General features: G+C 49.8%; 1 protein-coding gene across 1 annotated transcript in view; it reads right to left on the bottom strand.

The window, feature by feature from the left end:
* Positions 1 to 25,605, bottom strand: part of LOC144676809 (sodium/potassium-transporting ATPase subunit alpha-3-like) — a gene marked incomplete at its 3' end in the record, with an annotated part of 55,821 nt that extends 30,216 nt beyond the window's left edge. The window contains 3 exon segments of the mRNA XM_078537133.1: positions 343 to 402; positions 4,202 to 4,324; positions 25,495 to 25,605. Of these exon segments, the coding sequence (XP_078393259.1) occupies positions 343 to 402; positions 4,202 to 4,324; positions 25,495 to 25,500 (189 nt within the window).
* Positions 25,606 to 27,500: the final 1,895 nt, after the last annotated feature.

Here is a 27,500-nt window from a genome sequence, read left to right as displayed (position 1 = left end):
GGTTAGGGTCGGGGTAGGGTTAGGGGTAGGGGTTAGCGTTAGGGTTAGGGTAGGGTGAGGGGTAGGGTGAGGGGTAGGTTGAGGGGTAGGGTTGTATAGGGGTCAGACAGAGGGGAGGTGGATGAGGGTCAGGTGGAGGGGGAACAGGGTTAGGGTTAGGGTTAGGGTGAGGGGTAGGGTTGTGTAGGGGTCAGACAGAGGGGAGGTGGATGAGGGTCAGGTGGAGGGGGAACAGGGTTAGGGTTAGGGTTAGGGGTCGGGTTGTGTAGGGGTCAGACAGAGGGGAGGTGGATGAGGGTCAGGTGGAGGGGGAAGAGGGTTAAGATGGAGTCTGTCACTGACCTGCACACAGTCGGCATTGTGCTTCCGACAAACCTCCTCCACCGACATCTTGTGCTCAGTCTGTGCGGAGAGAGAAAGACCAGGAAAACCCAATGTCAGATTGTTCCAAATTACAACAGGGGGAGTCCATGGAGGAGCCATAACTCCTGCGGGATCTGCAATACTCGGACACAGGCAACCCTGCTGCAAATCCCAGCACTTACACCCTATCCACTCCGGGAGTAAAGGGCCTCCTGATTCAGAATCGATTCCGTGGTCCTGCAGGGATTGTGATCCCCATCACCGAGTGTCCAGGCTGAGAGACCTCTGAGTTTAACAACAAGGGCGGCCTGGCTAGAACAGGCCAGTAGGGGGCTTGAGGGGCTGAATGGCCTCTTTCAGTTCCTGTGCGACAGGATGGAGGGGCTGTATGTCCTCCTCCTGCTCCTATGTTTGTCCATCTACTTGCCCAATGAGCTCAGCAGAACATGAGGACCCATTCCATCGAAGGATCGAAGGGTAAGTTCAAGGAAGAGGAATTTTATCATCGGACAATGTATCCAGGGTCAATCCCAAATTGGTGAGTGTTGCTGGCTGGGCCCAGCATTTATTGCCCATCCGTAATTGCCCCTTGAGAAGGTGGCGGTGAGCTGCCTTCTTGAACCGCTGCAGTCCGTGTGGTGTAGGCACACCCGCAGATATATTTCCAAGTCGGGATGGTGAGTGACTTGGAGGGGAACTTCCAGGTGATGGTGTTCCCCATGTGTCTGCTGCCCTTGTCCTTCTAGATGGTAGTGGTCGTGGGTTTGGAAGGTGCTGTCGAAGGAGCCTTGGTGAGTTCCTGCAGTGCATCTTGTAGATGGTACACACACTGCTGCTACTGTGCGTCGGTGGTGGAGGGAGTGAATGTTTGTGGATGGGGTGCCAATCAAGCGGGGCTGCTTTGTCCTGGATGGTGTTGAGCTTCTTGAGTATTGTTGGAGCTGCACTCATCCAGGCAAGTGGGGAGTATTCCATCACACTCCTGACTTGTGCCTTGTAGATGGTGGACAGGCTTTGAGGAGTCAGGAGGTGAGTTACTCGCTGCGGGATTCCCACGGTTTTGAGTGGGGAGGGGGCAGGACAGTGAGTCAATCAGGAAAAACACATTGCGAATGGACACTGGCTGTCTGCGTTCGAATGAGAGGACGCTGGCAGGTGTTCAGTGAAATGTTAAATAAGGCCAGGGGGAAATCAGGAATTATTGCTCAGAAAGGTTCAATCAGGGTTTGCAACGGAAGCGGATTATTTGTCACACAAAGGCACCGATTGCTTTCTGAACCAAACAACTGGCTGTTCCCTACCCAGTCAGCTGCTCCTGAGAAACTGGGAACAGATTCGCTATTAATGGAACTGTGCTCGCTCTGGGACTGGAACACAAACATTTCAGGCACTTACTGTCCCCATAAGCACGGGGTTAGGTACAGAGTAAAGCTCCCTCTACACCGTCCCCATCAAACACTCCCAGGACAGGTACAGCACCGGGTTAGATACAGAGTAAAGCTCCCTCTACACCGTCCACATCAAACACTCCCAGGACAGGTACAGCACGGGGTTAGATACAGAGTAAAGCTCCCTCTACACTGTCCCCATCAAACACTCCCAGGACAGGTACAGCACCGGGTTAGATACAGAGTAAATCTCCCTCTACACCGTCCCCATCAAACACTCCCAGGGCAGGTACATGGAGTAAAACTCTTTAAGCTCTGAAGGGCTCTAGCCTTAAAGTAAAACTCTCACCCTCATATCATTTCCCTTGTCCTGCCCCGTCATTCGCTCCAGCAGGGGTGAATGAACCTGGCGTCTATCGGTAAGAGAATGATGTGTGTCTGAGTCGGACGGGTGGGAGGATGCTGTGTTACTGTAGGCACAGCACAGCCTTCTCAATGTGTCAGAGAATTCAGCCCGGGTTTCGCAAATGCTGCTTCAGGCTGAAGAGGGCAATGGAGTGCACATGCACAGCACTCAGGCTAAATATATCTCCTCCCTGCAGGGAACTGCAATAAATCCCAGGGTAGGACTGGATTACGCTGCATCAATCTGGGATGATTGATACCAACGTCATGGAATTGCCTTTGACTTTCTCGAGTGCCTTCAGAGCACAATTTGGTGCAATACAGCACAAGGCATTTTGTCCTTGGGAAAGACCTGTGTTCGATCCCAGTGTGATGAAGGGGGAAGGCTTTGGCGGCCACACAAAGCGGGGGGCAAGTGAGGGATTTGCAAACTGTAGAACGGGGCCAGGAGAATAATTCTCAGTTCAACGCCTGGCCTAAGGTTACAGTTCAGTAGGTGGGAGAGTAATAACAACCAGGGGAATTGGAGGGTCAGTACTGAGGGAGTGCCGCACTGTCGGAGGGTCAGTACTGAGGGAGCGCTGCACTGTCAGAGGGTCAGTACTGAGGGAGCGCTGCACTGTCAGAGGGTCAGTACTGAGGGAGTGCTGCACTGTCGGAGGGTCAGTACAGAGGGAGTGCTGCACTGTCGGAGGGTCTGTACTGAGGGAGCGCTGCACTGTCAGAGGGTCAGTACTGAGGGAGCGCTGCACTGTCAGAGGGTCAGTACTGAGGGAGCGCTGCACTGTCAGAGGGTCAGTACTGAGGGAGCGCTGCACTGTCAGAGGGTCAGTACTGAGGGAGCGCTGCACTGTCAGAGGGTCAGTACTGAGGGGGTGCCGCACTGTCGGAGGGTCAGTACTGAGGGAGCGCTGCACTGTCGGAGGGTCAGTACTGAGGGAGCGCTGCACTGTCAGAGGGTCAGTACTGAGGGAGCGCTGCACTGTCAGAGGGTCAGTACTGAGGGAGCGCTGCACTGTCAGAGGGTCAGTACTGAGGGAGCGCTGCACTGTCAGAGGGTCAGTACTGAGGGAGTGCTGCACTGTCAGAGGGTCAGTACTGAGGGAGCGCTGCACTGTCAGAGGGTCAGTACTGAGGGAGCGCTGCACTGTCGGAGGGTCAGTACTGAGGGAGCGCTGCACTGTCGGAGGGTCAGTACTGAGGGAGCGCTGCACTGTCAGAGGGTCAGTACTGAGGGAGTGCTGCACTGTCAGAGGGTCAGTACTGAGGGAGTGCTGCACTGTCAGAGGGTCAGTACTGAGGGAGCGCTGCACTGTCAGAGGGTCAGTACTGAGGGAGCGCTGCACTGTCAGAGGGTCAGTACTGAGGGAGCGCTGCACTGTCAGAGGGTCAGTACTGAGGGAGCGCTGCACTGTCAGAGGGTCAGTACTGAGGGAGTTCCGCACTGTCGGAGGGTCAGTACTGAGGGAGCGCTGCACTGTCGGAGGGTCAGTACTGAGGGAGCGCTGCACTGTCAGAGGGTCAGTACTGAGGGAGTGCTGCACTGTCGGAGGGTCAGTACTGAGGGAGCGCTGCACTGTCAGAGGGTCAGTACTGAGGGAGCGCTGCACTGTCGGAGGGTCAGTACTGAGGGAGCGCTGCACTGTCAGAGGGTCAGTACTGAGGGAGTGCTGCACTGTCGGAGGGTCAGTACTGAGGGAGCGCTGCACTGTCAGAGGTGCTGTCTTTAGTACGTGATGTTATACTAAGTCCCTGCCCTCTCAGGTGACGCTGAAGGATCTCCTGCTCCCTAATGGACCGAGACCAGGAGCTGCTCTCCTCTGGGCCCTGGGAGTGACCTTTACCCCCCAACCAACAAACTACCTGCTCATTGGCCTCTTGCTGTGCGGCTATTTCCTGCCCCATTTCCGACATTACGGAGCTGGCCATCCCCACCCCCACCTCACACCCCCCACCCCCACGCCCACCTCACACCCCCCACCCCCACCCCTCCCCTCCCCTCCCCCCGGCGCTGGGCCCTGCTCTTTTAGCCGGACGTTACTCACCAGAGCGACTTCCTTCTTCAGGTCGTCCATGTCCCGTTTCTGGACCTTGCCCTTCTTGGGCGAGATCTTGGCATCCTTGTCGCCCTGCGTGGTGGCCACGCGGTAACTGTCAGACCTCCCATACTGCAGCAGAGCAAACACACAACCAGGGTTAGAGACAGGGTCTCCGCACAGTCCCCGTCATCCCCCACCCCCACACCCCCACCGGCCTGACTCCGGGCATTCGAACCTGCCCGGTCGGACTGACCGGGTAACATCCTCTCACCTTCGCTCAGGCCCAGGCCCCAGGCTGGCGTTAGTTCCAATAACTGTACATTGAGGAAGAGCGGGACTGAAGCCGGCCTTGCACGTTCAGACAGGTTTGGCTCCAAGGCAGCTAAGTAAAGTCGCAGGGCGGGATTTTCACACCTGCCCAGTTTCCAGGAGTTTCCAGTCCCGCCGCAAGTCAATGGACTTCTGGCTGGGGCACCACCTCACCTCAGGTGGGTCTCACCCGCGATGGGTCTCGCCTGTGATGGGTCCTGTCCCCGATGGGTCCCACCCCCGATGGGTCCCGCCCGCAGTGGGTCCCACCCATGACGGGACCGGAAAATCCCGGCCGACACACTCTACCAGATCCTCCCCCACCCCGCACAGTGTCCCAGCCGTCTCCATTTGTACACTTTTGGAGTCATCGAATGAACAAATAAATAAACAAATGAGCAAATCAACTAAAAGACCAAATGGACGCGTCAAAAGGGGGTGGTCTCTGCAACGAGAAGCAACATCGTAAAGGAAACTTTACAAACTCAAATCAAAATGTGGCCCTAGGAGGGGTAACAACGCACCCCACCGGTCACGGAAATGGTCCCCATTGATCGGTAGACCAAGAGCCGCGGTATTTATGCGGCTGGTCCAGTTCAGTCTCTCCCTGGAGCGGAGGAGATGGAGGGGAGGGGGGGGATTTGTTTGAGTTGTACAGGCTGAGGAAGGCTCGGATAAGACAGACGAGGGAAAAGCTGCTCCGGTTAGAGGGACACAGGGTTAAGATTCTTGGCAAGAGGGCGCGAGGGGGGTGGTGGGGGGTGAGGAACGTGAAGAGGAAATTCTTTTACAAAGCGAGCGGTGTCGGCCTGGCCCACGGCGGAGTTGGAAGGAGCGACAATGTACGATTTCAGAAGGAAACTGGATGGGCACTTGAGGGAAATAAACTTGCAGAGCCATGGGGATAGACCCATTTAACAATGCGATTGCTGTTTGGCCAAGCGTTTGGCGCTGGTTTGTTACAGTGTGATTAATAAGACATTGACAATGGGGCCCTTAACTCCGCACTGCATTCATGAACAACTCACTCGATGGGACAGAGAAGATCATATACCCAAGCTTGTTAATAGACGGCAGTGAGGGCCACAGCATAATGTGACAAACAGATATTCGTAGATTAAACTGCTAGAGATTATCCACTTTGGACGGAAGGAGGAAAGACCAGGGCCCTATCGAAATGGCGAAAGGGGCTCGGAGCAGTGAAGGTCCCTCAGAGACTTGGTGCAGTGATCAGCAACGAATGGAATTCAGGTCTTTGTATTTAGACACGGAGTGGGGGGTGGGGGGTAAGTCATACTTGAGCTACACAAAGCCCTGGTTATTCAACACCTGGAGTTAATCTGAGCAGTCTGGGCCCCACACCTTGGAAATGGGATATAGGCTGGGCAGTGTAGATTCACCAGACTGATACCTGCACTCCAGGAGTTAGGCTATGAGAGGAGATTACACAAACCAGGGTTGTATTCCCTGCAATTTAGACGATTAATGGGTGATTTGATCGTAGATTTTAAGATATTAATGGACTGAAAGGGACGAGAGAGAAAGCTAGTTCTGCTGGTTCGGGAGTCCAGGACCAGGGGTAAGAGTCTAAAAATTACTCCACACCTCCTCTTCACAGCTTACTTCCCGATCTGTCTTTGCCCTTCATCCACGGCATTGATACAGATTGTAAATAGTCGAGGTCCCAGCAAACACACATACACACACTTACACTCACACACACACACATACACTTACACTCACTCACAGAGACACACACACACATTTACACTCACACTCACAGAGACACACACACACACATACACTTACACTCACACAGTCACACTCACAGAGACACACACACACATACACTTACACTCACAGAGACACACATACACTCACAGAGACACACACACACACATACACTTACACTCACACTCACAGAGACACACATACACTCACAGAGACACACACATACACTCACAGAGACACACACACACATACACTTACACTCACAGAGACACACATACACTCACAGAGACACACACACACACACATACACTTACACTCACACAGTCACACTCTCAGAGACACACACACACATACACTTACACTCACAGAGACACACATACACTCACAGAGACACACACACACTCACAGAGACACACACACACATACACTTACACTCACAGAGACACACATACACTCACAGAGACACACACACACGCATACACTTACACTCACACAGTCACACTCACAGAGACACACACACACATACACTTACACTCACACTCACAGAGACACACATACACTCACAGAGACACACACATACACTTACACTCACAGAGACACACACACACATACACTTACACTCACACAGTCACACTCACACATACATTCACACTCAGAGACATACACTCACACTCACAGAGACACACACACACATACACTCACACTCACAGAGACACACACACACACACTTACACTCAGAGACACACACACACATACACTTACACTCACACTCACAGAGACACACACACATACACTCACACACTCACAGAGACACACACACACATACACTTACACTCACACACTCACAGAGACATACACACACACACACACACTCAGAGACACACACACAGAGATATACACACACACACGTACACTCACACACTCACGCACTCACGCTCACAGAGACACACACACAGAGACATACACACACGTTCGCTCACACACTCATGCACTCACACTCACAGAGACACACACACAGAGACATACACACACACACACACTTACGCTCACACACGCACTCACACTCAGACACACACAGAGACACACACACACTTACACTCATACACACACAGAGACATACACACACACAGACAAACACACACAAACACTCACACCCTTACACATATACACACGCACTCACACACACACAAACACTTGCACACATGTACACTCACAAACATGCACTCACAAACACACACACACATTTACACACATGCTCACACACAGTCACATGCTCACACACACCCACACACATACACTCACACACATAGACACACTCACACACACTCTCACACTAGCACACACACACAGACAAGCACATGCTTACACACATGTTCATACACACTCACATGCTCACACCCAATCACATGCCCACACACTCACATACACCCACACTAACACACACTCACACATTCATATATACACACACACACGCTCATACATTAACACTCACACACACACTCACTCAATCACACAAGCACACACACACACACACACACACACACATAGAGTCACTCAAATGCGCATACACACTCACTCATACACACAATTAATAAATCTGGAATATAAAACTCGTCTCAGTGATGGTGACCAGGAAACCATCATCGATTGTTGTAAAAACCCATCTGGTTCACTCATGTCCCTTTAGGGGAGGGAAATCTGCTGTCCTTACCCTGGTCTGGCCTACATGTGACTCCAGACCCACAGCGACGTGGTTGACTCTTACCTGCCCCCCTGAAATGACCGAGCGAGACAATCAGCTCGAGGGGCGTTTAGGGACGGGTGAGAGTGAAGTCAGGGTGGGCGACTCTATAGTCGGGGGGTGGGGGCGAGACTCATTTCGAAATGGGATATAAATCGCTGGGCCTTGCCAACGACGCCCGCGTCCCATGAAAGAATAAATAATTGTCTTTTAAAAAGAGGCCTTTCAGGGGCGAGAGTAGGGTACACTTCTACACGCAAAGAGGGATAAAAGTTTGGAATCTCCTTCCACAAGTTGACAATTGCTGCTAGATCTATTGTTCATTTTCATTCTGAGATTGATAGATTACTGCGAACATTCATAGACATGAGGAAAAGGCAGGGCCACAGGTGGGCCATGGTCTCATTGAATGGCAGAACAGGCCGAAGGGGTTAAGCGGCCTCCTCCCGTTCCTGCTGTGTCCCAAAACGCTCATTCTCCACGTCCAAAATCTCAACGATCCATCAGGGCCGGGGAAACCTGAATACCCATGGTACACATCGATCAGTTAAAGTCAACGTCTGGTGCGTCAGGGGCTGGTCAACACGGGCCGAGGGATAAGGGAACGAGCGTTAGGCCGGTGATACTGCACATGAGGTCCCCGCTCGGAGGGGAGCTACAGAATCCACTTACTAACCAGTAACTCAACACCAGCACCGTGAGCTCTAGTTTGTCCAGATAGATGTCTGGAAATGTCGTCTTTGAATTCATTTTGGGCCTGAACTGGTTAACACTGGAGTGTTCTGAATATTGCTGGAGCACTGAGTATTATTTGTGCAATTGAGCTATCGCTCCCAGGCTGATTGTTCTGGCTGTTAAAGGGTATACATTATCTCAGTAATATTATTTGCTTCAAGCGTATCATCATTTATATGATGTTTCACCGACTGTGAGTGCTGTTGATGTGCGCTGCACGTCTGTAATTGTTTGGTTAGTACCCCTGGATATTCTGGGTACAGCTAAGCCCGACACATAATACCAAAGATGGACAAAACTCATTCTCAACTCTTGAGTCCAACTGGGAGGAGCCAATTCTCAGCGGGCCAACAGAGTTGCACAATCTTCCAAAGCAGGGCTGGGCCATTGCAAAGGATGATGTCCCGCTGGACCTCTCCATATAAAGGGGCAGCGGACATTTGGAAGTCTCTCCCTCAAAGAGCCATCGAGGCTGAGTGGGAACTGAAAATTGCGAAAGGGGGTCTTTGTTGAGTAGGAGGTATTAAACCAAGGTGGGCAGATGGGAGTGGGCAATCGTGACTTGAGTGGGCGTGTGCCAGCTGGCTTGAGGAGTTGAACGGCTTCTCCCTGATCCCACCCATCCTGCAGAATCCCAACAGGTCAAACTAGCCACCATCCAGAATGCAAAGGGAACCAAACCAGGCTCGAACCCGCAGAATACACATTTGATCAAGCCATTCGACATCTATGGAATCTGATTCATTAAACTAGTTTCCGTTCACAGAATCCCAATGGAACAAGATTCTATGGAATCACAATACCTTAAAATTGTTACAATTCGATAAGATGCCAATCAAGGGAAACAGTTACCATAGGTGACTATGTTGGGGGGGTAGGATTAGTAAGTTTGCGGATGACGCAAAGATTGGCCGGGTGGTTAACAAGTGAGGTTGAGTGTCTTGGGCTACAGGAAAATATAGACGGGATGGTCAAATGGGCAGATGGAATTTAACCCTGAAATGTGTGAGGTTATACACTTTGGAAGGAGTAATTTGACAAGGAAGTATTCAATGAACAGCATGACACTAGGAAGTTCTGAGGAACAAAGGGACCTTGGTGTGTGTGTCCATAGATCTCTGAAGGTGGAGGGGCATGTTAGTGGGGTGGTGAAAAAGGCATATGGGACACTTGCCTTTATCAATCGAGGCATAGATTACAAAAGTAGGGTGGTCATGTTGGAGTTGTATAGAACCTTGGTGAGGCCACAGCTGGAGTACTGTGTGCAGTTCTGGTCGCCACATTATAGGAAGGATGTGATTGCACTGGATGGGGTGCAGAGATGTTGCCTGGGATGAAACATTGAAGTTATGAAGAGAGGTTGGATAGACTTGGGTTGTTTTCGTTGGAGCAGAGAAGACTGAGGGGCGACCTGATTGAGGTGTGCAAGATTATGAGGGGCACGGACAGGGTGGATAGGAAGCAGCTGTTCCCCTAAGTTGAAGGGTCAGTCACGAGGGGACACAAGTTCAAGGTGAATGGCAGGAGGTTTAGGGGGGGATGTGAGGAAAAACTTTTTTACCCAGAGGGTGGTGAGGGTCTGGAATGCACTGCCTGGGAGGGTGGTGGAGGCGGGTTGCCTCACATCCTTTAAAAAGTACCTGGATGAGCACTTGGCACGCCATAACATTCAAGGCTATGGGCCAAGTGCTGGTAAATGGGATTAGGTAGGTAGGTCAGGTGTTTCTCACGTGTCGGTGCAGACTGGATGGGCCGAAGGGCCTCTTCTGCACTGTGTGATTCTGTGATTCAATCTAACTCTAATAAAGAAAAACAGTTCATATTCTCTCGCACCCCAATGCCCCAAATTAGTTAACAGGTTCTCAGGTCCAATACAGAAAGCTAGTGGCCATACCATTGGATGACAATGATCCAAAGCAGTTGTAATGGTACAGGCTGTCAACAAATCACACTAGGTTTTAGTGCATTGAATCCAAGTGGATCAAACTAGATCTCATTGCATAGAATAACGGAGAGGAAAGCTAGTGATCCCATTCTATAAAATCCCAATGAACCTAAGCTCTTCCCCCTCTATAGGATCCACAATGACCCAAATGGCTTCCCAGTCTACACAATCTCAGTAAATCAGGTCAGTTTCCCTCTGACAGAATCAGCTTACATCTTACAGAATTCCAAAGAAACACAACCGGGGGGGCCAGGCTAATGCTGTGGGGACACGGGTTCACACCCCAGCGCTGGAGCTGGTCGAATTTAAATCCAATTGTTTAAACGGGGAATATATATAAAGCTAGTGTTAGTAATGGCGACCATGGCAACTATCGTCGATTGGTGTGGAAACCCTGTCTGGGTCACTAATGTCCCCCTTTAGGGGAGGGAAATCTGCCACCCTCACCTGCTCTGGCCTACATGTGACTCCAGGCCCCCAGCAATGTGGGGGACCCTTAACTGCCCCTCTGAAATGGCCCTAGCAAGTCATGCAGTTCAAAGGCAATTAGGGATGGGCAACAAATGCTGGGCCTTGCCCAATGGCCACCACGCCCCACGAAAGAATATTTTAAAAAGTTGCTATTCTTCAGAACCTCAAACAATGAACCTATTAAACCCCCTCATGAATCAAACTGGTATCACTCCCTTCGTGCTCCATCCCTATAGCAACAAACCAATCCCATTCTGTACAACGTCAATGACAGGAAGGAGTTACCTATCTTTCTATCTCGGTCTTAAATACACTCAATGACCTGGCCTCCACAGCCTTCTGTGGCAATGAATTTCACTTTTGTGGAATCCTAATTGATTGTATAGAATTCCGATGGTATAGAATCCTAAAGAATCCAATCAGTTGCAATCGTATCGAATTACAATGAGTCAAATTTGACTGATTTCTTCTCCGCCGATGCTGCCAGACTTGCTGAGTTTTTCCAGGTAATTCTGTTTTTGTTACGTTCACCTTTCAGCCCATTGCAAATCAAAGGGACCATTTCCAATCATAGGGAATTCAGTGACAGAAAGGTAAGGGTTCTGTAGAACATTCATTAACCAAACCCATCCCCCTTGCACAGATTCCTAAAGGATCAAGGCAAGAGACGTCCTAGTGAATCCCAATGGCCTCTACTCGTTCCCAAACTAATTCTGCTTCCACAATATTCCAAAAACTCAGGGCCGTTCCCATACTTGAGCATTTGCAAGACAGGAAACCAATTTACATTACTGTAGAAAGCCAACGAATCAAAGAAATACCCATTCTCATTAATCCCAAAGAACCAAATGATCAGATCAGCTCCATTCTAATACTCGCGATACACAGAGAGCAATGGTCTAACCAGAGTAGCCATTACCTCGCACAATATCTTTGATGTGCCTTGCTTCAGCATCAAGCTTGCCCAGTGAGCAAATAGCTCGGGCCCTATTGACCAGATTGCCGATAAGGCCAGTCTGGTAGTGCGTGGAACTGCAGGAATCCCAACGCGCGTGTTGGACCAGTGAAAGTAGGCTTGCGACAGACAGGAGTAGAAGAGTCAACGGTGGATTTATCCACCAGCACATCGAGGAAAGGGAGTCCGTTAGGCTACTCCAGCCATTTCAGAGGTGAATTTGAGTGCGGGATGGAGTGCATTAGGTGTGTAAGGAAATTCTCACATGCAGCTACAGGTTCAAATAGAGCAAACGTGTCATCTACATATTAGAACATAATGTCTAACGTTAGATTGCCAAACAATCCTGACTGTGCTCAGAATTACATGAACAACCAATTAAGATTGTCAGTCAGGCTCACAATGTAGCCCACTTATGCCTGCTAGAAGCTCCATTTGCAGGGATCCGGTCTCTGCATGCAAGAGGAATATGCACAGGCATTGCGCTTTTTTTTTGAATAAACAAAAGCATGGGGGGGACAGTAGCTCCCTGGTACATTCACCGTGGCAACATCTCAACCAATCAGAGCCATCTTGCTAACCAATCAGCACCCCTTTTCTCATGCCGTATAAAACATTGTTCTCTTTGAAATTTGGTATTCTTGCACTTGCCCTGATGAGTAGAAGATGAAAAGCTTTGGCAGCATGCCTGTTTTCCTAGTAATACCCAGTTACATTCAGTCATAGCCCAAAGACTAAACGCAGCTCCCATTCTTTAATTTTGTAGGGAATGAAACCAGCTACTACTATAGAATACTGAAGAATCAACCCAGGGCCCATTTAATATAATAGCAACGAATCAAACTAAATCTCATCCGAGAGACACACAAGGAATTAAATCACTTCTAATTCCATAGAATCCCAATTGATCACAGTAGACCCCATTCCATAGAAGCACAAAAAAGAAACTTAAGTTTCCAGTCTATAGCATCCCCAAGGATCACTTCCGTTCTCATCCTATGGGGTCACAATGAATCAAATCAATTCCCGTTCCATACAATCCCAATGGATCAAACTGGGTAAAATTTTACAGGATTCCAATGGAGCAAATCGAAGACATTCTATAGAACCCAAATGGAACTAATCAGAGATCATTCTGTAGAATCCCACTGGATCAAATCGGTTACCACTCTATAGCTCCTACTGGATCAAATCGGTTACCACTCTATAGCTCCTAGTGGATCAAATCAGTTACCATTCTATAGATTCCCAGTAGTTCAAATCAGTTATCATTCTATAGGCTCCTAGTGGGTCAAATCAGTTACCATTCTATAGAATCCCAGTGGATCAAATCAGTTACCATTCTAAAGAATCCCAAAGGATCAAATCAGTTACCACTCTATAGAATCCCAAAGGATCAACTCAGTTAGCATTCTATAGGTTCCTAGTGGGTCAAATCAGTTACTATTCTATAGAATCTCAGTGGATCAAATCAGTTACCATTCTATAGATTCCCAGTGGATCAAATCAGTTACCATTCTATAGAATCCCAAAGGATCAAATCAGTTACCATTCTATAGAATCCCAAAGGATCAAATCAGTTACCATTCTATAGGTTCCTAGTGGGTCAAATCAGTTACCATTCTATAGAATCCCAGTGGATCAAATCAGTTACCATTCTATAGAATCCCAGTGGATCAAATCAGTTACCATTCTATAGAATCCCAGTGGATCAAATCAGTTACCATTCGATAGATTCCCAGTGGATCAAATCAGTTACCATTCTATAGAATCTCAAAGGATCAAATCAGTTACCATTCTATAGATTCCCAGTGGATCAAATCAGTTACCATTCTATAGATTCCCAGTGGATCAAATCAGTTACCATTCTATAGATTCCAAGTGGATCAAACCAGTTACCATTCTATAGAATCCCAAAGGATCAAATCAGTTACCATTCTATAGATTCCCAGTGGATCAAATCAGTTACCATTCTATAGATTCCAAGTGGATCAAACCAGTTACCATTCTATAGAATCCCAAAGGATCAACTCAGTTACCATTCTATAGGTTCCTAGTGGGTCAAATCAGTTACTATTCTATAGAATCTCAGTGGATCAAATCAGTTGCCATTCTATAGGTTCCTAGTGGGTCAAATCAGTTACCATTCTATAGAATCCCAGTGGATCAAATCAGTTACCATTCTATAGAATCCCAGTGGATCAAATCAGTTACCATTCTATAGAATCCCAAAGGATCAAATCAGTTACCATTCTATAGGTTCCTAGTGGGTCAAATCAGTTACCATTCTATAGAATCCCAGTGGATCAAATCAGTTACCATTCTATAGAATCCCAGTGGATCAAATCAGTTACCATTCTATAGAATCCCAGTGGATCAAATCAGTTACCATTCTATAGAATCCAAAAGGATCAAATCAGTTACCATTCTATAGATTCCCAGTGGATCAAATCAGTTACCATTCTATAGATTCCCAGTGGATCAAATCAGTTACCATTCTATAGAATCTCAAAGGATCAAATCAGTTACCATTCTATAGATTCCCAGTGGATCAAATCAGTTACCATTCTATAGAATCCCAGTGGATCAAATCAGTTACCATTCTATAGGCTCCTAGTGGGTCAAATAAGTTACCATTCTATAGAATCCCAAAGGATCAACTCAGTTAGCATTCTATAGGTTCCTAGTGGGTCAAATCAGTTACCATTCTATAGAATCCCAAAGGATCAAATCAGTTACCATTCTATAGAATCCCAAAGGATCAAATCAGTTACCATTCTATAGAATCCCAGTGGATCAAATCAGTTAACAGTCTATAGAATCCCAAAGGATCAATTCAGTTACCATTCTATAGATTCCTAGTGGATCAAATCAGTTACCATTCTATAGAATCCTAGTGGATCAAATCAGTTACCATTCTATAGAATCCTAGTGGATCAAATCAGTTACCATTCTATAGAATCCCAGTGGATCAAATCAGTTACCATTCTATAGAATCCCAGTGGATCAAATCAGTTACCATTCTATAGAAACCCAAAGGATCAAATCAGTTAGCATTCTATAGGTTCCTAGTGGATCAAATCAGTTACCATTCTATAGGATCCTAGTGGATCATATCAGTTATCAGTCTATAGAATCCCAAAGGATCAAATCAGTTACCATTCCATAGGTTCCTAGTGGATCATATCAGTTATCAGTCTATAGAATCCCAGTGGATCAAATCAGTTACCATTCTATAGGTTCCTAGTGGGTCAAATCAGTTTCCATTCTATAGAATCCCAGTGGATCAAATCAGTTACCATTCGATAGCATCCCAGTGGATCAAATCAGTTACCATTCTACAGAATCCCAAAGGATCAAATCAGTTACCATTCTATAGGATCCTATTGGATCAAATCAGTTACCATTCTATAGAATCCCAGTGGATCAAATCAATTACCATTCTATATAATCCCAGTGGATTCAATAGGTTCACATTCTATAGATTCTCAATGGTTTGAACCAGTTACCGTTCTATACAATCCCAGAGGATTAACCAACTTTTGATGACCACTTTTGGCATCTTAATGGACTGAATAAAGTCAATGGGGATCAAGAATGGAATGAAATTATCTGACAAATTATTTTTATCCTTTTTTTTCTCTTACCTGAGAATGAATTTCATTCTTCATGTGGCTTTAGGGCGGGTGTGAAAGGATGGTTTCTTCCTCTGAAACTGTTCCACCCTTGGGCAAGGGCCACCACCCCCATGGAGGATTTGGAGAAATACATTTATTTTATTTATTTGTTCATGCTATGTCAGCACTCATCTCTAATTGCCCTTGAGAAGGTGAGGGTGAGCTGCCTTCTCGAACCAGTCAGGTTTTATAGTGGTTTGATACAACTGAGTTGCTTGCCTGGCCATTTCAGAGGGGCAGTTAAGAGTCAACCACATCACTGTGGGTCTGGAGTCACATGTAGGCCAGACCAGGTAAGGACAGCTGATTTCCTTCCCTAAAGGGCGATAGTGAACCAGATGGGTTTTTACAACAATCGATGATAGTTTCATGACTGAAACTGGCTTTATAGTCCAGGTTTTTTATTAATTGAATTTATATTACACCAGCTGTCATGGTGGGATTTGAACCCAGGCCCTCAGAGCATTAGCCTGGGTCTCTAGAGTGCTAGCCCAGTGACATTCCCACTGCACCACCGCCTCCCCACTTGAAGCAAGGAACAATCTCAAAGCTTTGGAGAATGAACAGGGGGATTGGGACGAATTGAATTTTTTCATAGAGCAGGAAGAATGGGCTGAATGGCATCCTTCTGTGCTATCACATTGAATGATTCAATATTCTGCCATATAAATGCAAGTTCCTCTCACTGCTGTTTGATCATGTTGCAACAAGTGAACATTGTAAATTATGAATGGCCTCAACTGTGTACAATGTGCTTTCTGGGAAACTACATGTCTTTTTTTATTCATTCACGGGATGTGGGCTTCGCTGGTTGGGCCAGCATTTACTGCCCATCCCTAATTGCCCCCTTGAGAAGGTGGTGGTGAGCTGCCTTCTTGAGCCGCTGCAGTCCATGTGGTGTAGGTACACTCACAGTGCTGTTAGGGAGGGAGTTCCAGGATTTTGACCCAGCGACAGTGAAGGAACGGCCAATATATTTCCAAGTCAGGATGGTGAGTGACTGGGAGGGGAACTTCCAGGTGGTGGTGTTCCCATCTATCTGCTGCCCTTGTCCTTCTAGATGGTAGTGGTCGTGGGTTTGGAAGGTGCTGTCTAAAAGGAGCCTTGGTGAATTCCTGCAGTGCATCTTGTAGATGGTACACACACTGCTGCTACTGTGCGTCGGTGGTGGAGGGAGTGAATGTTTGTGGATGGGGTGCCAGTCAAGCGGGGATGCTTTGTCCTGGATGGTGTCGAGCTTCTTGAGTGTTGTGGGAGCTGCACTCATCCAGGCAAGTGGGGAGTATTCCATCACACTCTGACACACACACCTTGTAGATGGTGGACAGGCTTTGGGGGAGTCAGGAGGTGAGTTACTCACCGCAGGATGGAAATAGACCTCGTGATGTCAATGTGAGATCAGAAACTTATCTCGGAGTGAAGGTTGCGAACAGACTGGTTGTTGCTTGGGAGAGAGACAGAGTGGGTAGCTCGGGAGCAGAGTTTGGAGCGGGTACCAGAAACAATGGTTTCAGGCTTTGCAATATCTAATTGGAGGAAATTTCTGCCCATCCAGGTCTGGATGTGGGATAAACTTTCTGATAATTTAGCGGCAGTGGAGGGGTGGAGAGAGGTGGTGATGAGGTGAAGCTAGGTCTTGGCAGTGTGAAAACTAACACTGTGACTTCAGCTGATGTCACCAATAGAGGGGAAATTGGGAGGGGGCCGAGGGCTGATGGTTGGGGGACACCAGAGGTAAGAGTGCTGGGGGCAGGAAGAGAAGCCATTGCCAGTGACTCTCCGGCTACGACTGGACAGGTAAGGAGGGAACCAGGTGAGTGCGATCCCGCCCAGATGGTGGAGAGCGGGAGAGATGTTGGAGGAGGATGGTCTGGTCGACCGTGTGAAAGAAGGCGGAGGGGTGGAGGGAGACGAGGAGGGGAAAGTTTACCTTTGTCACAGTCTCACAGGATGTGATCGGTGACTTTCCGATTCACTCCTGCGGCAGGCGGGGAACCCGGCTGGAAACACGGAATTCCAGGATAGAGGGGGGGGGCGGATTCGGGAGGTGACAACATGTTCAAGCAGTTTTGGAGAGGGAAGGGAGGTTGGAGGTGGGATGGTACTTTGCTAGGACGGAGGGGGTCAAGGGTTGTTTATTTGAGGAGAGGGGTGAAGACGGCAGATTTAAAGGGGAGAGAGGGGCAACGCCTGAAGCGAGAGAACCGTTTACACTATTGGCTAACATGGGGGCCAGGAGCTGATGTTGGCAGGTTAGTGGGAATAGGGTCGAGGGAGCGGGAGATGTGCTGGGAGAGGGGATGAGGGGGAGATAGGAGATGAAGCTGGAGCGAGGGGCACGTTCAGGGCTAGGGCAGGGCGGAGGGGGTGGTAGGTGGATGATTCGGAGGAAGTTTGGCCAGGGGGGTGCAAGTGGAAGGGGAAGAATTTGGCAGAGGCAGCAGAGGGCACTGCGGAGATCTGGGAACACAGTGCAGACTGGAAGTCCCAGCGCCAGTACTGGGCGGGTGGGTAGCTGCATTGTTAGAGGTGCCAGTTTCCAGTTGGGACACTCAACTGAGGCTGCGTCTTACCTCTCAGGGGCTGTAAGAGAACCCACGGTCAGTATTGGAGGAAGAACAGTGTTTTGGGCCAATACTTATCCCACAACTAATACCAATAAAGATAGCGACGATGTCAGAAGAAGGAGCAGGCCATTTGGAACAGCGGCCAGGGGGAATTTCTTCACTCAGAGGGTGCTGACCCTTTTCAATTCTCCGCCCCAGGGGGCTCGGTCATTCAGGACAGAGACCGACAGGTTTCTAGATACTGAAGACATCCAGGGAAATGGCATCGAGGTAGAGAATCAGCCAGGGTCTAGTTGACTGGCTGGCTAGGCTCGAGGGGCTGAATGACCCACTCCTGACCCCGGACTCCCGTGACCTTGCGTCATCCTCAGGTCGCTGTTGGCGGGAGCTTGCTGTGCGCAAATTGGGTGCCGCGTTTCCCACATGGCAACAGTGATGTCATGTCAAACAGGACACGTCATTGGCTGTAAGATGTAAGTGCATGAATATAGACCAGCAGTCACGCTAGCGCTCGATGGGCCTGAGGGCTGATAGACTGTCTATTCACCAGGAGCTGGATCCTTCTGCTGCCTGTTTAATTATGGAGGAGCTCGCGCTGAATTATGCACGAGCTGTGATTTGATCATGAAACTGAGGAGAACGGTGTTAGTGTCACACTTCACATCAGCCTCCCCACTGATGCACAGGGGATGCTGCAGGTCTTACCCACTGGGCAAGTTACCAAGGACTGACTTGTGCCAGCTGGCAGGAGAGTCCCCCTCGCCCTCACCAGACAGCAGGAGACTGTTGGGGAGGTGCCTCCCTCTCTCTCCAGCTGAAACCCTCGCCAGTGTCACCTCCACCCCGCCTGTTCCAACAGTGTCCTGGCTAACCCTCCCGTCACCCAGTCTCTGTAACATTCACCCCACTCAAAACTCTGCCGCCCAAAATCCTGACTCACACCAAGTCCCATTCACCCATCAGCCCCGGTGCTTGTGAAGCATGACTGGCTCCCACCTAGCAAACCTCCATCTTCACATTCTCATTCTCACCCCCTCTCCATCTCTGTAACCTCCTCTGGACACTACAACCCTCTCTATCTCTGTATCCTCCTGCAGCCCCTACAACCCTATCTCTGTAACCTCCTCCAGCCCATACAACCCTCCCTATCTCTGTAACTTCCTCCAGCCCCAACAACCCTCCCTATCTCTGTAACCTCCTCCAGCCCCTACACTCCTCCCTATCTCTGTAACCTCCTCCAGCCCATACAACACTCCCTATCTCTGTAACCTCCACCAGCCCCAACAACCCTCCCTATCTCTGTAACCTCCACCAGCCCCAACAACCCTCCCTATCTCTGTAACCTCCTCCAGCCCCTACACTCCTCCCTATCTCTGTATCCTCCTCCAGCCCCTACAACCCTCCCTATCTCTGTAACCTCCTCCAGCCCCTACAACCCTCCCTATCTCTGTAACCTCCTCCAGGCCCTACAACCCTATCTCTGTAACCTCCTCGAGCCCCTACAACCTTCTATATCTCTGTAACCTCCTCCAGCCCCTACAACCCTCCCTATCTCTGTAACCTCCTCCAGGCCCTACAACCCTATCTCTGTAACCTCCTCCAGCACCTACAACCCTCCCTATCTCTGTAACCTCCTCCAGCCTACAACCCTCTATATCACTGTAACCTCCTCCAGCCCCTACAACCCTATCTCTGTAACCTCCTCCAGGCCCTACAACCCTATCTCTGTAACCTCCTCCAGCACCTACAACCCTCCCTATCTCTGTAACCTCCTCCAGCCCCTACAACCCTCCCTATCTCTGTAACCTCCTCCACACCCTACAACCCTCCCTATCTCTGTAACCTCCTCCAGGCCCTACAACCCTATCTCTGTAACCTCCTCGAGCCCCTACAACCCTCCCTATCTCTGTAACCTCCTCCAGCCCCTTCAACCCTCCCAATCTCTGTAAGCTCCTCCAGCCCCTACACCCCTCCCTATCTCTGTAACCTCCTCCAGCCCCTAAACCCCTCCCTATCTCTGTAACCTCCTCCAGCCCCTACAACCCCCCCATCTCTGTAAACTCCTCCAGCCCGTTGAACCCTCCCAATCTCTGTAAGCTCCTCCAGCCCCTACAACCCCCGCTTTCCTCTGTAACTGGTGGAGTGCCACAGTAACCAGTGCTAGAGCCTCAACTATTACCGATCTATATTTATGCCTCTGATAAAGGAACCGACTTTATTGTAACCAAATTTGCTGACAATTGGAAGATTGGTAGGAAAGGAAGCTGTGAGGAGGAAACAAAGAGTCTGCAAAGGGTTATGGATAGGGTAAGTGAGTGGGAAAACATTTAGCAGATGGAATATTATGTTGGAAAATGTGAGGTTGTCCACTTTGGCAGAAAGAATAGAACGGCAGAATATTAATTACATGGAGAGAGATTGCAGAATGCTGCAGTACCGAGGGATCTGGGTGTCCTTCAATCACTAACATTTAGTTTGCAGGTACAGCAAGTCATTAGGAAGGCAAAGGGAATGCTGGCCTTTATTGCAAGGGGGATGGAGTATAAAAGTAGGGAAGTCTTGCTCCGACTATACAGGGCATTGGTGAGACCGATCTGCAGCACTGTGTACAGTTCTGGTCTCCTTACTTAATGAGGGATGGACTTGCATTGGAAGCAGTTTGGAGAAGATTCACTTGGCTGATTCCTGGGATGAGGGGTTTTGTCTCATGAGGACATCTCGAGCAGGTTGGGCCTGTACCCATTGGAGTTTAGAAGAATGAGAGGTGATCTTACTGAAACAGATAAGATCCTGAGGGGGCTTGGCAGGGTGTGGATGCTGAGAGGTTGTTTCCCCTTCATGGGGGAATCTAGAATGAGGCAGGATGAGATCAGGGGTCTCCCATTTAAGACGGAGATGAGGGGGAATTTGTTCTCTCAAGGGATTGTTAGTCTGTGGAATTCTCCTCCCCAGAGAGCAGCGGGGGCTGGGTCACTGAATATATTCAAGGGCGAGTTAGACAGATTTTTGCTCAACAAGTGAGTCGAGGGTTATGGAGGGCGGACAGGAAAGTGGAGTTAAGGCCACAACCAGATCAGCCATGATCCTATTGAATAGCAGAGCAGGCTCGAGGGGCCGAACGGCCTCCTCCTGCTCCTAATTCTTTCTGCTCCATTTCATATGTACCAATGTTCTCTGTAACCCCCTCCAGCCCCCTACACCCCTCCCTATCTCTGTAACCTCCTCCAGCCCCTACAACCCTCCCTATCTCTGTAACCTCCTCCAGTCCCTATTACCCTCCCTAACTCTGTAACCTCCTCCAGCCTCTACAACCCTCCCTATCTCTGTAACCTTCTCCAGCCCCTACAACCCTCCCTATCTCTGTAACCCCCTCCAACCCCTACAACCCTACCTATCTCTGTAACCCCCTCCAGCCCCTACCACCCTCCCTATCTCTGTAACCTCCTCCAGCCCCTACAACCCTCCCTATCTCTGTAACCCCCTCCAGCCCCTACAACCCTCCCTATCTCTGTAACCTTCTCCAGCCCCTACAACCCTCCCTATCTCTGTAACCCCCTCCAGCCCCTACAACCCTACCTATCTCTGTAACCCCCTCCAGCCCCTACAACCCTCCCTATCTCTGTAACCTCCTCCAGCCCCTACAACGCTCTGAAATCCCTGCACTCCTCCAATTCCGGCCTCTGGAGAGTTCCCCGATTCCCATCGCTCCACTGTTGGTAGCCTTCAGCTGCCCGGGGCCAAAACCTTGGAATTCCCTCCCCGAACCTCTCTGTCTCTCTCTCTCTCTGCTCCTTTAAGCCTCCTGTTAAGCCCACCTCTTTGACCGTGTGTTTGGTAACCAGTTCTGATACCTCCTTAGGTGGCTTATGGTTAAATCAGCTTGAATTCCTCTGCAGGGAGTTACATTGGGTTAACGTCGCCTTTATATAGAGCCAGGTTGTTGGTGTTGTTGTTGTACAGTGCCCATGGGCGGCATCAGTCAGTGTTGGGCTGATCAGCCATGGGGTGCAGGATGGCAAGTGCTAAAGCTGGCGTTGCCACGCCTGTAGGTGCAGCTGTGTGAGTGACAGCGGGTGCCCGACAGAGACACCAGAGTCGCCTGCGCTCTGGGGGCTGATCGATGCCAGCGCTTCCCCGGGGAGGGGGGATCCCCATCCCCTTTCACTCCCCCGCCCGCCTGGGGTACCAGCTGTGGCCGGGCACCCGAGGGTTAACAGCGCGCCGCCTCCCCCTGCCTGAGTGCCACATGACGAATTTGCAGTGGCAGCAACTGGTGGTGAGGCAGTGCGGAGCAGGAGGGACTGCAGCATCAGCAATTCTGCAGCAAAACCCACATCGTCATTCCACAGCCGAGAGAGAGAGAGAGAGAGGGGGAGAGACTGGCACACTCACAGGGGGCACTGGGGGGACTGCAGCATCAGCAACTCTGTACCACCATCGAGAGAGAGAGAGACTGGCACACTCACAGGGGAGTGGGCAGGGGGCACTGAGGGACTGCGGCATCAGCAACTCTGTACCACCATCGAGAGAGAGAGAGAGAGACTGGCACACTCACAGGGGGCAGTGAGGGGACTGCAGTATCAGCAACTCTGTACCACCATCGAGAGAGAGAGAGAGAGAGAGAGAGAGACTGGCACACTCACAGGGGGCACTGGGGGGGGGACAACAGCATCAGCAACTCTGTACCACCATTGAGAGAGAGAGAGGCTGGCACACTCACAGGGGGCACTGGGGGGACTGCAGCATCAGCAACTCTGTACCACCATCGAGAGAGAGAGAGAGAGACTGGCACACTCACAGGGGGCACTGGAGGGACTGCAGCATCAGCAACTCTGTACCACCATCGAGAGAGAGAGAGAGAGACTGGCACACTCACAGGGGGCACTGGAGGGACTGCAGCATCAGCTACTCTGTACCACCATCGAGAGAAAGAGAGAGAGACTGGCACACTCACAGGGGGCACTGCAGCATCAGCTACTCTGTACCACCATCGAGAGAGAGAGAGAGAGAGACTGGCACACTCACAGGGGGCACTGCAGCATCAGCAACTCTGTACCACCATCGAGAGAGAGAGAGAGAGACTGGCACACTCACAGGGGAGTGGGCAGGGGGCACTGGGGGGAGAAGACAACAATGCTGGTAATGCAGGGATACCAGGCAGCATTTGTGAGGGGGATGAAATAGAGAGAAATAGGGAGAAATAGACAGAGAGAGAGAGGGAGGGAGTGATAGACCGAGACACAGAGAGAGAGAGAGAGAGAAATACAGAAAAAGAGACAGAGATAGAGAGAGAAACAGGGAAGGGGAGACGTGAGATTGGGGAACAGAGTAAGAAAGATAGAGAAAGAAATGGAGAGAAACAGAGCGAGGCAGAGAGAGAGAGGGAGGGAAAGAGAAACAGAGAGAGAGAGAAACAAATGGATAGACAGAAAGGAAGAGAGGAGAAGGAACAGAAAGGGAACAGAAATGGACTTCGGTAAAGATGGATTGTAAATATTATTTCTGTGAAAAAGCAGAAGTGAAATAATTGCAGGGGGAGGGAGCTGGAGTTTGAAGGACAAGGAGCTGTAGAGGAGAGCTTCAATCGTATTAATGCTGTATACAGCAGCAACCATTTGCGTGCCGCAGTCAGCAGCCAGATGTGTATGGAGATCAACTCCACAAAGCTGAACCTCTGTGACCTTGGCCGCTTCCCATCCCCCTTCATCTCTGCAGTATAGCTGGGCGGGCGGGAGGGAGGGAGGGAGGGAGAGAGTCTGGCTCAGAGCCAGCGCTGCAGCACTCACTGATGGAGCATCTGCAGCCAGGCACCTTCCTCCCTCCCTCCCTCCCTCCCTCACGTACAGGGAGCAACCACCCTCTCTCTCTGCAGCACACGCACCTCCTCTCCCCTCGACAAAATGGCCAAAAAAAAAAACGCCAGCTGAATGGGCAGCAGCAGCAACTTGTGGCTCAGAGGGAGATAGGGGGGGAAGAGGAGGAGCAGGAGAGAAAGGGAAAGAGGGAGAGGGAGAGACAGAGAAAGAAAGAGTGAGAGGGAGAGAGAGAGGGGGGGATGGAGAGGGAGGAAGAGATGGAGGGAGGGAAAGGAAGAGAGGGTGAGAGAGAAAGGGAGGACCAGCAGGAGAGGGAGAGAGAGAGAGAGAGAGAGAGAGAGACAGCATTAGGTACCAATTCACATATTCATTTGACTGACTGTCTCTCACTCTGTCCCTTCCTGTCAATCCTATAGCCTCTCTCCATCTCTCTATATGTCCCTCTTGTCTCTTTCGATCTCTCCGTCTCCTCCCTCTCATAAATTATTTCCATCTAATCACGCCCAGTCTCTCCATTTCTCCCTGCCTCAGTCTTTCTCTCTGTCCCTTTCTCTCCGTCTCCATCCATCTCTGTCTCTCTATCACTGTGTCTCTGTCTCACTTTTTCTCTCCCTCTCTGTCTGTCTATCTCTGTCTGTCTATCTCTGTCTGTCTATCTCTGTCTGTCTATCTCTGTCTGTCTATCTCTGTCTGTCTATCTCTGTCTGTCTATCTCTGTCTGTCTATCTCTGTCTGTCTATCTCTGTCTGTCTATCTCTGTCTGTCTATCTCTGTCTGTCTATCTCTGTCTGTCTATCTCTGTCTGTCTATCTCTGTCTGTCTATCTCTGTCTGTCTATCTCTGTCTGTCTATCTCTGTCTGTCTATCTCTGTCTGTCTATCTCTGTCTCCCTCTCTGTCTCCCTCTCTGTCTCCCTCTCTGTCTCCCTCTCTGTCTCCCTCTCTGTCTCCCTCTCTGTCTCCGTCTGTCTTTCTCTGTGTGCCTCTGTCTCGCTCTCTGTCTATCTGTCTCTCTCTCTGTGTCTATTTCTGTCTGTCTGTCTGCGTCTCTCTATTCACCTCTGTTTGTCCCTTGCTCATTTTACCAGTCTATCCTTTACATTGTTTCTCTCCTGCCTCCTCTTTCATGTATTCCTCTCAATTTCAGCCTATCTCCTTCTTGCTGTCCCTCTCTCTCTCTCTCTCTCTCTGATGCCGCTGTCTCCCATATCTATCATCGCTCTATCTCTCCGCTCCTGCACTGCAGTCCTGCGATCCTGTCAGTTGACGTTCCCCCTTCTTCCTCACAAATCTTCGACATTCCCCTAAGCGATGGCACATCGATGGCTGGCCTGCACTTGGTGGCTCACTTACCCCCATCGTGGCGGTGTTGTGGCTGACACTCCCAGAGCTGAGTGATGAACAGTCAAACGCTGACTCTGTCTGTTGTTTCAGCTGCTTCAGGAGAGAGCCAGTCTGTCCTGCTGCAGACCTTCACACACTGGAGAAGATGTCTGCCTTCGACTGACTGGCTTTGCTATGACTCAAATTCAGTAAGCACTCAAGAGCAGCTTGAGGACCTCCTGCATCCAGGCTCCCAGCCAATCTGCAGCCAGAACGCTGTTCGTGTCACACCCTGCCTCCTCCTACTGCAGAAATCACCTTACCAAAATCACCTTGTAAAAAGGATGAGCTGCACTTCACTAATCTCCCTCTCTCTCCCTCTTTCTCTCCGTGTCTCTATCTGTCTCTCTCTCTCCCTCCCCTTGTCTCTATCTATTTGTCTGTCTCTCTCTCCCTGTTTCTATCTCTCTCTCCCTCACCCCCCTCTCTTTCCCTCTCTCTCTGTATCTCTCTCCCTCTCTGTCCCTCTCTCTCTTAGTCTCTGTCTCTGTCTGCCTCTCTCCGTCTCTCACTCTCTCTCTCTCCCTCCGTGTCTCTATCTATTTGTCTCTCTCTCTGTTTCTGTCTGTCTCTTCCTCTCTGTCCCTCTCTCTCTTAGTCTCTGTCTCTGTCTGCATCTCCCTGTCTCTCCCTCTCTCTCTCTCCGTGTCTCTATCTATTTGTCTCTCTCTCTCCCTCCCCTTGTCTCTATCTATTTGTCTGTCTCTCTCTCTCCCTGTTTCTATCTCTCTCTCCCTCACCCCCTCTCTCTTTCCCTCTCTCTCTGTATCTCTGTCCCTCTCTCTCTCTTAGTCTCTGTCTCTCTCTCTGTCTGTCTCTCTCTGTTTCTGTCTGTCTCTCCCTGTCTCTCCCTCTCTCTCTGTCCCTCTCTCTCTCTTAGTCTGTCTCTGTCTGCCTCTCTCTGTCTGTCCCTCTCTCTGTTTCTGTCTGTCTCTCCCTGTTTCTATCTCTCTCTCCCTCACCCCCTCTCTCTCTGTGTCTCTCTCCCTCTCTCTCTCTTAGTCTCTGTCTCTGTCTGCCTCTGTCTGTCTCTCTCTGTTTCTGTCTGTCTCTCCGTCTCTCCCTCTCTCTGTCTCTCTCTCCCCCTCTATTTCTCTCTCTAAATCTCTGTCTCTTTCACCCTCTCTCTTTCTCTCCCTACCTCTCTGTCCCTCTCTCTTTCTCTGTTTCTATCTCCCTCTCTGTCTCTTTCTCTGTGGCTCTATCTGTCTGTCTCTCTCTCCCCCTCTCTTTCTCTCTCTAAATCTGTCTTTTTCACCCTCTCTCTTTCTCTCCCTACCTCTCTGTCCCTCTCTCTTTCTCTGTTTCCATCTCCCTCTCTGTGGCTCTCTCTCTGTCCCTCTCTCCTTTCTCTCTCTCCCCCCCTCTAAATCTCTGTCTCTTTCACCCTCTCTCTTTCTCTCCCTATCTCTCTGTCCCTCTCTCTTTCTCTGTTTCTATCTCCCTCTCTATCTCTTTCTCTGTGGCTCTCTCTGTCTGTCTCTCTCTCCTTTCTCTCTCTCCCCCTCTCTCTTTCTCTCCCTATCTCTCTGTCCTTCTCTCTTTCTCTGTTTCTCTCTCCCTCTCTGTCTCTCTCTGTCACTTTCTCTGTGTCTCTCTGTCTTCTCTCTCTCTCTCTTTGTCTCTCTATCTCTGTCTCTCTCTATCTTTATTGCTCTCTCTGTCTCTCTCTCTGTCTCTCCCTCTCTGTCTCTATCTTTGTCTCTCTCTGTCTGTTTCTCTTTCTCTCTCCCCCTCTCTATCTTTCTATTGCTCTCAGTAGTGAGACAATAAGATGTAGTTTGTACAGACCCTGTCACCATGGTGATCAGAGGGACTTCATAGCAGATGGCCAGGTTAGAGTACGTCACAGGGATCAAAGGATAGTGAGAATTGGGGGATGGAGGAAGGGAGCGAGGGATGGAGCAAAGAACAGATGAAGGGAGGTAAAGGTGGAGATAGAAATGCAGAGAGAGTGAGGTAGAGGGAGAGATGCA

Source organism: Cetorhinus maximus, unplaced genomic scaffold (genome assembly GCF_964194155.1).
Source record: "Cetorhinus maximus unplaced genomic scaffold, sCetMax3.hap1.1 HAP1_SCAFFOLD_1946, whole genome shotgun sequence".
Taxonomy (NCBI): Eukaryota; Metazoa; Chordata; class Chondrichthyes; order Lamniformes; family Cetorhinidae; genus Cetorhinus; species Cetorhinus maximus.
This window is presented reverse-complemented; position numbering and strand designations above follow the sequence as displayed.